General features: G+C 35.0%; 1 protein-coding gene across 1 annotated transcript in view; it reads left to right on the top strand.

The window, feature by feature from the left end:
- The first annotated feature begins 13,944 nt into the window (after nucleotides 1-13,944).
- The window catches only part of LOC140436568 (peroxidase-like), a 60,609-nt gene continuing 57,392 nt past the window's right edge, over nucleotides 13,945-17,161 (top strand). Inside the window, exon 1 of the mRNA XM_072525531.1 lies at nucleotides 13,945-14,167. Within this exon, the coding sequence (XP_072381632.1) occupies nucleotides 13,945-14,167 (223 nt within the window). The remainder of the gene's footprint in view (nucleotides 14,168-17,161) is intronic.

The following is a 17,161-nucleotide window of genomic DNA, read 5'->3' as shown; positions in this document are numbered from 1 at the left end:
CAGAACGTCTTCGGAATTAATATTTCATCATCAGTGCTATCTGGATGTACATGTTAACCCTTCGGAGGTCGCGGTCATAAAGTTTACTGTATAGGTCGCGGTGTATCTCAGAGACACATTCGTTTAAGTTTAATGTTTCAATAAGATTAAAAAAAAATTCCTGATCGAGATCGAAAGAAACGTTTATTTTATACATAACTAATCAAAAAATAAGCGGGTTTAAATTAATTTATTGTCAAGAGGATATAAAATAAATGAAGTATTAAGAACATAAAAAAATACAAACATGTAATAGCTATTATTATTGTTGTTACTAATCTAAGATATATACTCACATAAGATGTGTTTGGGTTATTAGATTTAGCTAAACTTAATCAGAATCATTAGCAAAAGGATTAGTAAAACGGTTATAACAACTGTGGCAAAAAAATTGCTATGCTCAAGACATAAAAATGTGGTACAATATTTACAATACTTTGTCTCATAGCAAGAAGAACACCTTTTTTCTTTTATTGCCCGTTTTAGCAACATTCGGATTTGCCCCACTGGTTGAACTTTCCTCCTTATGTTTCTAAAGCTAAAGCGGCAATGGTCTGTGAATCCTTTTCCTCAGTCCTAATCCCTTTTGGGATGTGGTGACACCATCAGGCCTTTACAGTTTTTGCACCATTTCTCTCCATCCTTCTCTGTCCTGGGCTAGTTGTTCGGCTTCATGTAACCCTTGGTTAATCAGTATTTTTGTTTAATATACCCAACGGCTTGGAGATATTCCCCTAGGTCTTTTTCCTTCAACTTTACCCTCGACTATCAGTTTTTCTATCGTACCTGTTCTACTAGCAATGTGTCCAAAATACTGCAAATATCTCTGTTGTATTTGTTTAAGCAATCTATCTTTTACTTTAAGTTGTTCTATTATCGATACTTTTTTATAGCAGTTGTCTCAAAAGTCCGAATAGCTATGATGGTTGCCGACCTCCGCCGCGGAGATGGCACTTGAAGAAGAAGAATATCGATACGTTAGTGCGATGATCAATCCAGGATATTCTCAACATGCGGCGGTATACCCACATTTCAAAAGCGTCCAGTTTATGTTTATCCGCTTTCTTTAAGGTCCACGTTTCGGATGCATATGTCGCTATGGGAAAAATAAGCACCCTTACCAGCCTTAGTTTTGTGTGTATTGTTATGCTAGAATTTTTCCAAATTGCTACCAGTTTCATCATAGCTGTTCTCGCAATAGTCAACCTTCTACGTATCTCCCTGTCACACCCTTGTTATTAGGGACCCCAGGTATATGAAACTATTTACTACTTCAAAGCCCCCAATTTCTTTAATGTGTTGAAGATTCTTTACTTGGAGCTCTCTCTACTATCATGATCTTACTCTTACTCTTATTTATTTATGTTTTGCTTTTTTTCCTCCAGACGTCTCATTATGTCTTCCATTTCTTCTTGATTTGTCGCGATTATTAAAGTGTCATCTGCATATCTCAAGTTATTGATTTTTTGACCTCCTACTGATATTCCGCCCTTCCATCCGTCTAGTACCTTTCGCATAATGTGTTCGCTGTAGATATTAAACTTTCCATATTTATTCTGGGTTATCTTTTGTGTTCAACATACTAGTTTCCTTTAATGCATCTCTAAATGTTTTCAAATTTGAAATCTTTAGCCTGTTTTGATTTTGGTGCGGCATTGTTCTTTTTAGCTTCATCTTGAAGCAAGCCCATAACAATTTATAATCGGATCCACATTCAGCTCTTGGTCTAGTTTTTACGTTTGTAAAACATGTCTTCCATCTGTTTCTAATCAATATGTAGTCGATTTGGTTCTTGTATTCTCCATTTGGGCTGGTCCACGTCGATAAACGACGGGCATGATGTTTGAACATTGTGTTTACAATGGCCAAACTGTTTTCGATTGCAAAATCTATTAAACGTTCGCCTCGGCTGTTTCTAATACCTAACCCATAGTTTCCTACATTTTGGATGTTATCATTTCTTGTTTCTCCTACCTTAGCGTTAAAATCGCTCATTATTATGAGTGGTTCTTTAGATGGAATATTTCTTATTGTGTCTTCAATAACGGAGTATACGTCTTTCACTTTATTGTCTAACGCGTCTGAGGTTGGCATATAGACTTGAAGAATGTGCATTTTGTTTGGTGATGCTAGTAAGGTTATTTTTAAAAGTCTATCATTTATCGGTTGGTAATCATACACGTATTGTGAAACTTTTTTAGTCACCATAATTGCAACACCATTTCTTTCTTAGCTCCCGATATGTATACAACATGATCTGTCCTTTCCAATGGGTCTCCGAAAGTCCGCATATTTCTATATCCTCTCTTTCGACTTCTCTTTGTAGTATATGCAGTTTGCCTGGTTGTAATATTCCTTGAACATTCCAGGTTGCTATTCCCATTGATTTTTTTAACTGCCAATCCGATTTTCTTCCAGGCGCCAATTTCGCATGTTTTGCCTGGTTGCTCACAAATACATGCCCTGTAACCCATTTGACACTAGTTGGCCCAGAACCAACTGAGCGCCGATTGCTAATCGGATCGCTAAGCATATCTAACTGATTCGATACATTCATGATGGTGAAGTCACGGGAATATAATCAGGTGGTTTCGCCTTGCCTGATTGATCGCAGTATCACGCAGTATATTAAATCATTATGTGATATCCGCCCGTGAGTATCTGTCATTAAGCCAACAGCAGAAATCATTCCACTATAGCCTTAATGAAGTAATGTCATAGCTGCTGCGCTATGCCATGTCCTCGGGTCCGCGGGTGCTTATTTGGTAAAACCTTATTCCTTGGTCCGCGGGTGCTTATTTGGTAAAACCTTATTCACACCTATCCTACATATCTGTAGGACATTTCCCTATCAGCCAGTGGGCCGTGTCGGGTTGAGGACTCCCCCGCCCGTCCGTCTTCCGCGAAGTGCAGAAGAGTCCCTACTTAATTCAGAACTCCTCCTCCATACAAGCTGGGACGGACACGGGGTCTGTGAATACCTGTCTTATTATCCGATCACCGTGTTATTTGCTCTGACTATAACTGACTTCAAAGGTGTCGATTGAAGAGTCTACGTCGTATTTTTGAATTCTGATTTACCATGTGAATGGACTGTGCGTTGATCCCAGCAACGCTTAAGATGACGTAAAATATCACCATAGGCCACCTTCTACTGTTTCTGGCTACATTATACGAACCAACCATTTGGTCTACAGTGTCAACCCCTGACTTCGTCTGATTGTAAAAATTGATTTTCTCTGGCTTGTGCGTATCTGAATTTACTACGTCATCGAAGTGCATACTAGATATTAAAATTACGTTTTTTCCTTTCTTCGGCACATGTGATACAAGAGTACAAGACAAGAGACTGTCTCTACATATGATAGTCTGTTCTTTTTCAAATCGCTGACGAGTTAGATCGATGAACCAATTATTAGCAGTGATATTTCGTCCTGAATTATAGATAGATTCAGCTAATCTCTTGACTACATCTACTGGTTTATTGCTGACACGAAATGGACCTTCAGGCTACAGTCCTGCATAAATTTCTATATTGCCTGTGTAAAATAGCTTAGAATCAACCATGGACAAAATTTTAATCCCATATTTGTACGGTTTTGATGGGATATATTTCCTAAATCCGCATCTGTCCCAAAAGCTTGCCAACATCTCGTCTATAGTTACATTTTGTCCTATAGAGTATCCTTTTTTGCAATTTTCTATAAATAGTGAATAGATTTGTCCAACAGCTGACAACTTATCAATATTTAGTCGATCTGGTCGAGTCGTCTTGTGATCAAAACTTATACAGTTATGAATAAATAAGAATCTTCGCATTGACAACATAAGTCTAAATAATTCAATTCCACTACCATCTGTTGCCCATAAATCTTTCAAATTTAGTCGATTATTGCGGTGTAAGCCAGCTAAATACAAAAGGCCCAAAAATGATTTTAGTTATATTTTGTCGGTTTGTTTAGCATTTCTCATAGCTCATAGTCATAGCTCTTTCTCTGGAATATCTACTTAAAATAAAGTCTACATATATTTATCTGTATAATGTAAAATTAAATCTAAAAGTTCTTCTGACACAAAATAGCTTTAGCATTTATATTAAGTTTTTGCATTTTATGCAGTATTCCCTACTAAGGGCAATTGACAACAGAATATTTTGTTTCTGCCGCCTAATTTTATTTCCGTAAACTGGCTTTTTTCCCCACTTTGTTACTTTGTCTTCATATACGTTTTCATATACGTTCTCTTCGCTCTCCTCACTAGAAATATCTTGTTCGCTGTCCGAGTTTACTGATCGCTCTTCGACATAATCGATTTCGACCACTCCACTTTCGTCTTCAAACTCATTTCTTTCATTTCCATCGTCAGAATCGAGAAACATACTCTGAAGCTCTTCAACCTCCTTTGGCTCATCCAACTTTTATACCTTTTTCGACATTCTGAATGTAATATAGATCACACAACGAAATAAACACGAAAAAATATAAGTTAGATCTGCAAGATCGCGGTATCTGTCAGATACAACTGTTGTCCGGTAACAACAAACGTTCACTTCTCAACCCCTACAAATTACCCGAAAGACGACGTTGTGTGTTTCCCCACTCCTAAGACATAAATGTGCCGTAGAATCATACGATGCACTTCTTTTAAACATAATAAGGAATAATAGGAATTATTCCTAATAGTTAATAAGACATAATAAGGAATTTTTTTGACTCAAATATATAATTTTGTGTATATCTAAAATTTAAACAAAGGTGCAGTGTAAAAGTTCTGGACTAAAAACTATAAGTTTGATTTTCTTATTTCATCTATAACAAACCAAGGGTAAACAACTGTTGATTTGGCGTGAGGTTAATTACCAGTCCTTACGAAAATGATTCATTATAAGCACCAGGGCCGTATTTAGGTTATTTAGCCAAAGCATGGAAATGGATTCAGCAGCGGGAACTTCTACCATGGAAAGTTCTGGCAATCTACTTGTAAACCAATCATCTAAATTATATTCTATAGCTCTTAATTAACCTAAAAATAAACTTCCAAACAAAAAACAAGCAATTATACTTCACTCACTCCCAAACTTTAATATTGAAGTTTACCTTTATGCATTAACTTCTAAAGTGGATCCCAGAAAAATGCATTTTATTTCTAAAAATATAAATGATCGTATTTGTATCTTCTTCACCAGTGAATAGACAGTTGATGAGTTTTTAGCTAACGACAATGGAATTGTAATAATTAATCAAGAACGTATTCAAGCCCGAAGACTAATAACTCCAAATGAACCATTGATTTTTTCCAACGTATGTCCAAGTATTCCGCACAGCGTTATAGAAGAACAATTAAAAAACTTAAGTGTACATCTAATAACTCCAATTGACTTTCTCAGGATAGGGACTTTAAATTCACCATTCAAGCATATCTTGAGTTTCCGACGATACACTTTTATAGCGCCAACTAACTTAGACAAACTAGATAGTTCTATGTTAATTAACCATGAGGATAACAACTATCGAATTTTCTTTTCCATCGAAAAGCAATCTTGCTAGTTATGCAAGCAGCAAGGACATTTTGCATCTCAGTGTCCCAATAAAAATAATCAAACTCCTTTAAACAACACCCATAATACTGTTCATCTAAACTCTCTACAGAAAGTACACCAATCAGCTGCCCTTTCGATAATTTCTTCTACACAATCTTCTCCTACTGAGACTGAAACTACAGCACAACAATCAGCTCCTTTATCGATAAATTCCTCTACACAATCCTCTCTTACTGAGGCTAAAACGTCTAGAAAAATCATTACCTCTCAATCAAATAAGCATACTTTGATAAGCTGCGACTTACACAATGAGACTCAAATGAATACATTTGATCACGACACATCCTCATCCCAGCACCCTAAACGAAACCTATCTGAAATAATATTCCCCCCAATAAGAGATAATGGAAATGCCTTCGCTGAACCGAAGCCCCTCTCTCTCTTGTCGTTTCCTCATTGCTGAGGATCGTGATTTCCTACAATGCGGGCTGTCAATTATCTCCATCTCTTGCGATTTTGGGCTGCTCTCATGGACTCGGAAAACGTCTCTCCAGTGGCTTTCTGTACTTGATCTGACCATAGGATAGGTGAGCGTCCTTTGCCTCTACGTCCTTCTACGTTTCCGCACACAATTAGTCTTTCTAAGTTGTCATTGTCTCTTCTCGCAATGTGGCCAAAAAACTTTAAAACATTTGCAAGACACTGAGAGGAGAGTCTGGTCTGAATGTTTAGCTCTTCGAGAATTGACTGATTGGATCTGTGCTCCGTCCACGAGACGCGTAGCATTCGTCTCCAGCACCACATTTCAAATGCGTCAATCCTTTTCCTATCCTCTGATTTTATTGTCCATGTTTCGGCACCGTAACTGAAGATTGAAAAAATGAGTGTCCGTACCAGTCTCATTTTGAGTTTTTTGGATAAAGAGCGGTCCTTCCATATTTTTGACAATCGACTCATCGCGTTCTTGGCCATCCCTATTCTTCTGCGAATTTCCGTATGGGAGGAGACTTCATTGCTTAAGGAAGATCCTAGATACGTGAACTCGTCTACTTTCTCGAATTGATTTAGGGCGCCTGTTGTTTGGAGGATATTCGCGTGGTCCACGATCATGATTTTTGTTTTCTGATTATTAATCTTGAGCCCACACTTGTTGCTTTTGGTTTCTACTCTCTTTATCAGTCTCGACATCTCCTCTTCAGATGTTGCTATCAGTGTTGTATCGTCTGCGAATCTTAAGTTTGAGATCTTTTTTCCTGCAATGGAGATGCCGCCTCTCCATCCATCGAGTGCGTTCCTCATTATGTATTCTCCATATAAATTGAACAGGTCTGGAGATAGTATGCACCCTTGTCGTACACCTCTGCTGGTTTTGAAGGTATCAGATTGCTGGTTTTCAATTCTTATTTTAACTGAGTTATCTTCGTATAAGTTTTTAATTAATATTGCCAAATGATCTGAAACTCCCATCTCATGAAGAACTGTCCAGATAACTTCCCACTTCACACAATCAAATGCCTTTTGGTAGTCTAGAAAACAGATTATTATTGGAATTTTAAATTCGCGGGCCTTTTCTATGAGCTGCCGCATATTAAGGATTTGCTCTCTCGTACCCTTCCCTTTGACAAAGCCTGCTTGTTCTTGGGGAATTTGTTTGTCTAAGTATTGTTGCAAACGGCGTTTAATGATTCTTAGTAATATTTTGCTTGGATGGGAAATCAGTGAGATGGTACGATAATTACTACACTTTGTAGTTGTTCCTTTTTTATGGATTGGTATGCACAATAATGTGCGCCATTCTCTGGGCCACTTTCCGCATCTCAAAATTTTATTACAAAGTTTCCACATTATGTAACATCCTTTGTCTCCCATGTTCTGAAGGAGGTCTCCCGTGATATCATCGCAGCCAGGGGATTTATTCTTCTTGAGGTGAGTTACAGCTTCTTCAATTTCGGACAGCAGAATTTCAGGTTCAGGGTTGTATGCGATGTTTTCGAGGGCTAAAGTGTGGCCTAGATTTACGTGTTCTTCCCTGTAGAGCTCCGAACAATAGTTTTTCCATGTTTCCAACACTCTGTCGATATCACTTATGATAATACCATGTTTGTCCTCTATTGCATAGTTCTTGGAACCGAAGCCACTAAGCAAAAAACCAAGAAAACAACAGAAACCTAGTAGAAGATCTTACCAAATGCACCAGTCAATTCTTCAAGGAAAATTGCAACAATGGATACTTAACACAGGAAGAACTTGACTTCTTTGAAAATGCGAATGTTCTTCAGATCATCTCAGTATCGCCAGAACTTACTTAAAGGATATCGAAGGATTGATAGACTTTCTAAAGAAAATACATCCTATGTTGTCCAAGATATTTTCAATCCCGTTGTTCTAGAATTAAAAACAAAATTACAGAAAAAAATTTAAGTAATACTTCTACCGATGATCCCAAAGATTCCTCTCTGGACTCTAATAAGTCTTTAATAATTAAACTATTTTTATTCTTATTATTTAATGGGACCTAAATGGGTACCATACCCATTTAGAAGATGTTAAAACTCTTATAAATAAATTTCATCCATATATCCTTTGTTTGCAAGAAACACATTTCAAAGAAAATTCGTGTCACAATCTTAAAAACTTCGATTAGGACACACCAAGATAACACATGATTTCCTACTACAGAAGTAACCCAAACCTTTGTTTTACGCATCTGATAGTGATCTAATAGTACATCACTTATTAGTGGTGTGACCGTTGTACGCATTTGAAAGACAATATGAACAGTTACCTACAACAATAAAAGACATTCTAAGTGAACATAGTGAGCGCAATTGTACCATTTTTTTTTTTGTTTTGGTTTCCTCAGGACTAATTAACAAAATCTAGGTGTATTCTTTATTTTTTTATATTTATGGTATCTGTTAAATCGACCATTCCTAATAACCCTTGTGGTTGAAGCAGTTTCAAAAACAAAAATTTAAATTTTGGAAATATTCCTCCCACATACTTCCCAAAGACTTAGTTAAACAGTTCTTCATAAAATTTTTCGATAGTACTTTTCATTTTATTTTATAGTTTTCAGTACTTTTCCGTTGTTTTTATGTTACTTAATGAAGTAAAAACAATCAAGTAAATATATGTCTGTATGTAATTTTCCTAGAGTATTTTTAATATTTACTTTTTTATTCGAAATAAATATTTGCTAAACTAAATACAAAAAATTATGCAAACATAATTATTTATGCGATTATGCTGGTTATTTGTATTTTAGAACGAATTAAACATAACAAAACTGCATGCCTTTATCTTTGCCTTTATCTTTATGTAAGTATATATTTTATTATTAGTTAAGTTATTGAGTATCCAAAGACGCAATAAATATTTACCAAATCACTTACCAAATTTTTTTTTAGCCCAGATTAAAGAAATATTGAATATAATCCTGTAACGAAACAACACACATCACACAACAACACCTGAACACAACAATGTGTCATTACATCTTCTTCTTAGGGTGCCTGTCCGTTCAGAACGTTGGCGATCATTCTGGCTATGATGACTCTGTTGGTTGCTATACGAAATAGCTGTGTTGAGGTCTTTCTATACCATGCTCTCACGTTAGCAAGCCAGGATATTCTCCTTCATCCTGGGGCCCTTTTTCCTTAAATTTTACCTTGCAAAATGCACTGAAGTAGCTTGTATCTGCCTTGATTTCTCATTATATGTCTTAAGTACTGCAGCTTACGGCTCTTCACGATCTTGACCAAATCCGCAGTTGTGTTCATCTTTCGCAGTACTTCTTCATTGGTGACTTTGTCTGTCTATGGTATCTTCAGGATCCTTCTGTATGTCCATAGCTCAGAAGCAGCCTGAAGTTTTGATAGAGTTTCCACCTTTAATGTCCACGTTTCTAGTCCGTACAGAAGCACTGAGTACACATAATATTTAAGGAGCCTTATTTTTGTTTTTAGGGTGAGGTCATGGCTCTTGAACACAGAACTCAAAGTCAAGAATGCACTTTTTGCCTTTTTGATGCGACATTTAATCTCTTGGGTATTGTCTCACGACTCATTGATTATAGTTCTCAAGTAGTTGTATTATGAGACACGTTTAATTCTCATTTGATTCACATACAGATTTGCTCCAGTTTTCCTTGCTGATGATCATTAGCTTGGTTTGGCTGGTGTTTATATCCAGTCCATATTTTCTACTTGTTTCCGGTATTTTGTTCATTAAGTTTTGCAGCCCTTCTATAGTATTGGAAAACACTATTGTATCATCTGCATACCACCGGTTATTGAGCTTGACTCTATTTATCAAGATGCTTTCATCAATATTTTTTAGAGCTGCTTCAAAAATGTGCTCCGAGTACAGATTGAATATCAGTGGTGAAATGATGCACCCCTGTCTCACTCCTCTTAAGATTTTGACCTGATCTGTATATTTTCCATCTATTCGGAGTACCGCTGATTGATTCTATACATATCAAACATACAATAACCGAAAAAAGGAGAGCGCGTGCAAAATGGCAAGGGTCCCGAAAACCACTCGATAAGACACAGCTATATAAACTAAAACACCAGGTAACGTTAGTGCTAAATCAAGCTCGTAATGACACCTTCAATTTTTATATTAACAATCTCTCTCCAGATGACTACTTAATATGGAAAGCAACTAAAAGATTCAAGATGCTGACACTACCAATTCTTCCTATAAGAAAACTTGAAAAAAGTTGGGCGCAAACTGATAATGAAAAAGATAATGTATTTTTTGTAGAATATTAAGAAAATTTATTTACTCCAAATTTAGGTCAAAACATGAATGGTGATGTAGTTAGCGAATATCTAGATGTACTCTGTCAACTATGACCTCAAACAAAAGCATGCATTCTCTCCATTCGAGGTTCGTAGAATAGTAATAAGTACCAACACTCACCAAGCCCCAGGATACGATTTAATCGATATGAAAATCCTAAAACATCCAGCCAGAAAAGCAGTTCTCATGATTTCTATTATCTATAAGAGAATGCTACATTTAAGCCATTTTCCAGTCCAGTGGCGATATGATCATATTAAAATGATTGTAAAGCCAGGTGAATTTCCTAGACAACCTTCTTTCTGTCGTGCGATGAGCTTGTTACCCTTGATGTCCAAGATATTTGCAAGACTCCTGCTAAATAGGATAAGTGAAACTGTACTACTTGAGAACATAATACCCGGACATCAGTTTGGTTTCTGTCAAAAATAGTCAACAATCCAACAATGTCATAGAATAGTAAATAAAATCAAGAAAAGTTTGGAAGAAAAGACTATGTGCTCTTCAGTATTTCTTGATATTTAGCAGGCTTTCGATAAAGTCTGGCACAACGGTTTGTTATATAAACTAAAATCTTTACTGCCTAGCGATACGAGGTCTAGCTATTAAATAACGAGACTGCGCGAGCAGAAGGCGTCCTAGAGGAGTAGAGTGGGAAACGAATGCAGCATTGGATAGCTGGAAGTGTCTACTCTTTCAGTACAAAAATACATTTTTGTCGCTGTCGGTAGTAGTATTTTTTTTTGTAGAGGTTAGAAAAAAAGGTGTTTTTTTCTCGTGCCGATAACAATGTGTGACGAAAAACATGAGCAACGGATTAATGTGAAATTTCTCGTTAAATTAAAAAAAAAACTTCGACTGAGTGCTATAATATGTTGAAAAAGGCCTACGGTGAGAATTCTCTTACCTCGTTCGCGTGTTTTTGAATGGTATAAACGGTTTTATGAAGGCTGAGAGAGCGCCGAAGATGACCAACGTCCAGGTCGACCTGTCTCTGTTTCAACTCCGCAAACAATGACCAAAATTAATAAAATTGTGCGCGCGCGGAGATCGTCATATGAGCATTCGGATGATTGCTGAGACTCTAAAAGCCGATAAAGAAACTGTCAAAAAAATTTTACATGACGAATTAAACATGAAGATAGTCTGTGCTAAGTTGGTCCGAAAAAATTTGACCCCTGACCAAAAGCTCCGTCAACAGATCTGCTCAGATTTTCTTAAAAGGTAAGATGAAGAGCCTGAATTAATGGAAAACATCATCACTTGCGATGAAACCTGGATATTCAAATACGATGTTGAAACTAAGCGACAATCCATGCACTTGAAAACTCCTGCATCGCCAAGAATGAAAAAAGCAAAGATGTCGACATCAAAAGTTAAAGTCATGTTAATCGTTTTTTTCGACATTAACGGCTTAATGGGTTCCAGAGGGTCAAACTGTAAACCGAACTTACTATTTGAAAGTTTTGGCAACGCTGCGAGAGCGATTTCGTAAAAAACGGCCGGAGTTGTGGAAAAACAAGCAGTGGATCTTGCACCAGGACAACTAACATGTCCATAACACGCCGTCTGTGAAGCGTTATTTAGCCGCTAGAGGCATTTCAGTGCTCGAATATCCGCCGTACTCGCCTGATTTAGCACTCTGCGACTCTTTCCTGTTTCCGAAGATCAAGTCTGCCTTTAAAGGAATCCGGTTCGAATCCATGGAAGAGGTGAAGCGAAAACCGGCGGAGCTCCTAAAAGCTCTAACAAAAGAAGACTTCCAGGTTTACTTGATAAACTAATGGTAAAAACGAATGGAACGGTGTGTGACGATAGAAGGGAAATATATTGAAGAAGAGCATTCGATTGTAGAATAATTTTAAAATAAAAATTTTTTTTATAAGCAGTCTCGTTATTAATATTAATTAATAGCCAGACCTCGTATGTACCTTATCCTGCAGTTCTATATGAACGAATGCTTGTTCCAAGTAAAAATCAATCATGATTTCTCAATCTATCACTCAATCCAATCGGTCTCGGTCCCTTCCTGCACCTAATATTTACTGCTGATATACCTATTAGAGATGTCGTCACAGTGGCGACTTTTGCCAATGATACAGCTGTTTTAGTTTCAAACAAAGACCCAGATATACTATCTGAAAAGCTGCAAAATTACTTGCATACATTAAAAAATTGGTTGAAAAAATGGTAAATTAAAGTCAATAACCAAAAATCATTTGTCTACAAGTTAGTCTAAACAATGCCCCCATTCCTGCTAGAGACTTTGTGAAATATCTTGGGTTGCATTTGGACTGAAAGCTGACCTGGAAGAAACACATTAACGTCAAAAAACTCATTATAAAAGTTTAAAAAAAACGAATTAGTTACTTGGCAGAAAGTTACAACTGTTATTGGAGAACAAAATATTGCTTTACAAAGTCATAATAAAACCAATATGGACTTACTGCGTACAATTCTGGGGCTGTAGCAAGCCTTCAAACATAAAAATTTTGCAGATTTTCCAATCAAAAACAGTTTGTATGATAACTAACGCCCCTTGGTGTGTGAGCAATGCAACCATCCACAATGACCTAGGAGCATCGAGCAAAAAGACAAAAGAGGGAATCTAATCGTTATGAAAAGGCGACCAAAAAAGTGGCCTCTGATGGCGGACAAATTTAAATTTTCCGACACTTATTAACAGTAGCTATAAAATAGTTTTCAGAATGTGTCTTAGACGAGAAAATTTTAATTAAATATTAACGATAACAGTCTAAAATGTGAAACAATTGTTAAAAAACTTCAATATAAATAAGATTTCATGTGACAGTTGGGACAAATAATAACATAACCCAACTAAATTTGATTTCTTAAACAAGGAAAGACTCTCTTTCCTTGTTTAATTTGGCCTCTCAAGATGGCACTTCCTGTCAACAATATTTTTGCCCCCACTACCTTTACATTCCCTCTTTTGTCTTTTTGCTCGATGCCTAGGAGTACCAGCCGTAAAAGTTGTAATATCACTTCACGCCGCCAAGGCCAAAATTTTTTAATTCAATACACCACAGCTAAATGATTAGTGAATTATATTAGCCACCAATAGAGGAACGAAGACTGAAGACGACTTGAAGACCTGGCCAAAAGACCTGATTAGATAGGTGAAAGTGGAGAACTGTCGGAGGAGCGTCCCCAAATCAAGTCAATATTGTCATCATATTTACTAATTACTCAATGTATTGTTTATGAGTAGATTGTAAATATGCATTTAAAGATAAAAAAAACTTTTTGGTCTATTCATTTCGCAGTTAATTGTTTGTATACAGACAGTAACTTGAAAAAAATATATTAACACCTATATTTGTTTAATAACGTTTAATGTAAATATATTATTGTTATCTTATATTTACCCTGCATATATATTTATTTGAAGATATGGATTTGCTTACATCTTGTCGCATTGGTTTACAAAAAAAAACAAAAAAATATTATTTTATTTTTTACTAAAATAAATAATTTTCCCATTATAAAATATCAAATCTTTTACAAAACAAGTCAGTAGAAACAATTTCAACATGAAGCAAGCAACCGATTTGCTTCTCTTTTGTATTCTTGTTTTTTATAACACTCTCTATAAAGAAGCTGCAGCCCAGGTTTGTGGGGTAGTACCATCGTTTTGTCCGATAGAAACTAATGTATACAGGACTTTTACTGGAGAATGCAATAACCAAATATATCCATGGTACGGAACTATCTATTCGGAGTATGATAACACAACGCAATTAAATGATGGATTTGGTAAGTGGATCTTAAGAGTAATCTTAACTCAACGTATTTTAATGTATATATTATACTACTATTTGCCGTTTGAAAATTTATTATGTAATTAAATTATACATTTAATATTTAATCATTTATAAATATATATATATATATATATATATATATATATATATATATATATATATATATATATATATATATATATATATATATATATATATATATATATATATATATATACAGGGTGGTCCTTAAGTAATTGTACAAAAAGAAACAGTAGATTCTACACTTTAAAATATTACGATTTAAGCCAAATTGCTTTAATAAAATGTTGATATTAAGAAAGATACAGGGTGTTAAAGTGCAAAATTAAAATTTTATTTTTCGCTATAACTTTCATGTTTGTAAACATTTATGTATAAAAATTTACAACTGGATACTCTTAAATATGAGAAATTATAATTTGATGCACATTTTGATATAACTGATAGATAGCGCCACTTATGCCATATATGTGGTATAAATTTGCACTTAAGTTTTTTGCTCTTTAAGTTACCTGCATTTGGGATAAAAAATATTAAAGATAAATTATTTTAACAAAAAAAAGGTGTACTTATTAATAACTTCAAAACTCAACAGTTTTCGAGATAATCGCATTTTAAAAATCAGCTGCATAATTCTGATCTAAGGCAATTACACCAGGCAACGAAGAAAAAACATTAATACTTCTGAATTTTGGTATAAAATACCTTTAACTTAAGTTAATAGTTAACAAAATATTAAATAAAATAAATATATCAGCAGGATAATTAATAATAGGATTTGACAAAATAACAGAATAATAGGATTTTAGATCATTTTACGTTTTAGGATAAATTTAAGTCATAATCAAGACATTTTGTTTACAAACCAAATTAATAAATATTAAACTAAATAACATAACTTTTTTTCAAAGTAAGTGTTTGATATGTACACCATTTTCTTTTATTCATTTGTCAATATATTCCATAAAAGATCGTCTCATTTTAAATAACATCATTGGTTCTAAAGAAACTGCTGCAGTATTTATTTCTTCCCATAGTTGGTTGCGAATGTTTATGACACACGTTGTTTTAATGCGCCCCATACACCAAAATCAAGCGCGGAATAAATTCGGGGCTACGTGGTGGCTATAATGTATAATGGATGAGTATATCGATGACATTACTTATTTATATGATTACATCACAGCTTACGAGTAACTATAATTACATCTCGAACAAATGGACTATTATGATTTACTCACGAACAAATATTATGCTGAACTAAATTGCCTGTGTGTTTACTATATTTATAACAATATCGGTTATTAGGACAAGGATGATGTTTTTGACGTGACAACGTCTTAAATTAGGTTGTGGCTCGGAGTCATTCATGAAAAAGTGTAACGCCCGCTCACGTCTGTTACAGTGAGTCACCGAACGAGAGAGAGGCCCGCCGGACCGGCGAATACCTTGCGTCTCTCTCCCACTCAAATATGATCGGTCCGCTGCGCGCGCAGCACTAGAGAATTAGGCGCGTTGAATCGGTGCGTGCTTCCGTGCTTGTGTCTCTGTCTTTCTCGAGCGTTCTTGGCGTTCAAGACACATTACAGCAGAAACACTTCCTTTCATTTCATATTTCTTCTATCATCGTCCTATCCTCAACAAAATCACTCAAATAGAAATTAGTCAAGTTTAAGTTTACATGTACAATGTTTTAGTAAACAAAATATATTTCTATAGTTAAAATTTGTGCAATTCTTATTTTCATTCATTTCCTTGTTCCTATTGTGCAATTTAATAATATTCATATCAATAAATATTCTACCGAGAAAAAGACGTTGTCACGTAAAATCTTCGCCCGTAAAACCGACTTTACAGGCAACCGATTTTTTGTAAAAATGCTGTCTTTCAGGTTAGATTTGTAGCAAAAGTATTATGAAACAGGACACATATGTGTTATTCAATACCTGTGCTCTTGATTCTATTTGTCCTAATAAAAATGGGTAAACAATTTACGTAATGAACAATCAGTATTCTTTTCGGATTTTTTATGAATTAAATAATTATATCATTATCTCACCACATTGACAAGGAATATGACTACCACGACCAATCCAACGTTCAAAAAAGTTGTATTTAAGTATGTTCTAACTGCCTTCTTTCTAGAATGTGGTTGTGTACCATCTTGCATAAACCCCATATTTTGGGTTTTTAGCATTTTACAATAGAGAACAAGTAATACAACGCCATTATAGAAACTTAAGAAGCGATACCAAAGGGATATTGTAAACATGATGACGGCCAACGTCTGAATACGGACACGGCACCTAAAGAAGAAGATGAAATATCTTTTCTCCAATAAGACATTTAGCACATAAAACAAAGCATTTTGTGATGTTACATTATCATCTTTGAGTTGTTTTAATAAGAATAAACTATGAATTATGCTTATCTACAGGTATTCAGTGCTTTACCGCACAAATATCAAACTAAGAATTATTGTGCAGCTGACTAATAAAATGCATTTATCTCGATATATATATATACATATATATATATATATATATATATATATATATATATATATATATATATATATATATATATATATATATATATATATATATATATATATATATATATATATATATATATATATATATATATATAGAAATGTACCTTGCACTTTTATTTTCAAAAAAAAAATCTTTATTTTGAAAAATAATCGTTACAATACTACAAACTACATAATATTTAAATTTTACAGTAATTACTCAAAAATATCAATAATAATAAATTATAGTCTACAGGCCCACGGGAGATTTTTATTGGATAATTTTGTAACGAAGATATTTTGCCTACCACACGGGGCCACAAGAAACTACTGGGGGTGGAGAAGGGCAAGCAAAATAATCGAAACATATGCGAACGGCACTCATGTTTTGGTAGGAGAGCTGGGGTCGTGGATAAGTAAAAGACAAGGGGG

This window comes from Diabrotica undecimpunctata, chromosome 1, assembly GCF_040954645.1.
Source record: "Diabrotica undecimpunctata isolate CICGRU chromosome 1, icDiaUnde3, whole genome shotgun sequence".
In the NCBI taxonomy this organism is placed as follows: Eukaryota; Metazoa; Arthropoda; class Insecta; order Coleoptera; family Chrysomelidae; genus Diabrotica; species Diabrotica undecimpunctata.
This window is presented reverse-complemented; position numbering and strand designations above follow the sequence as displayed.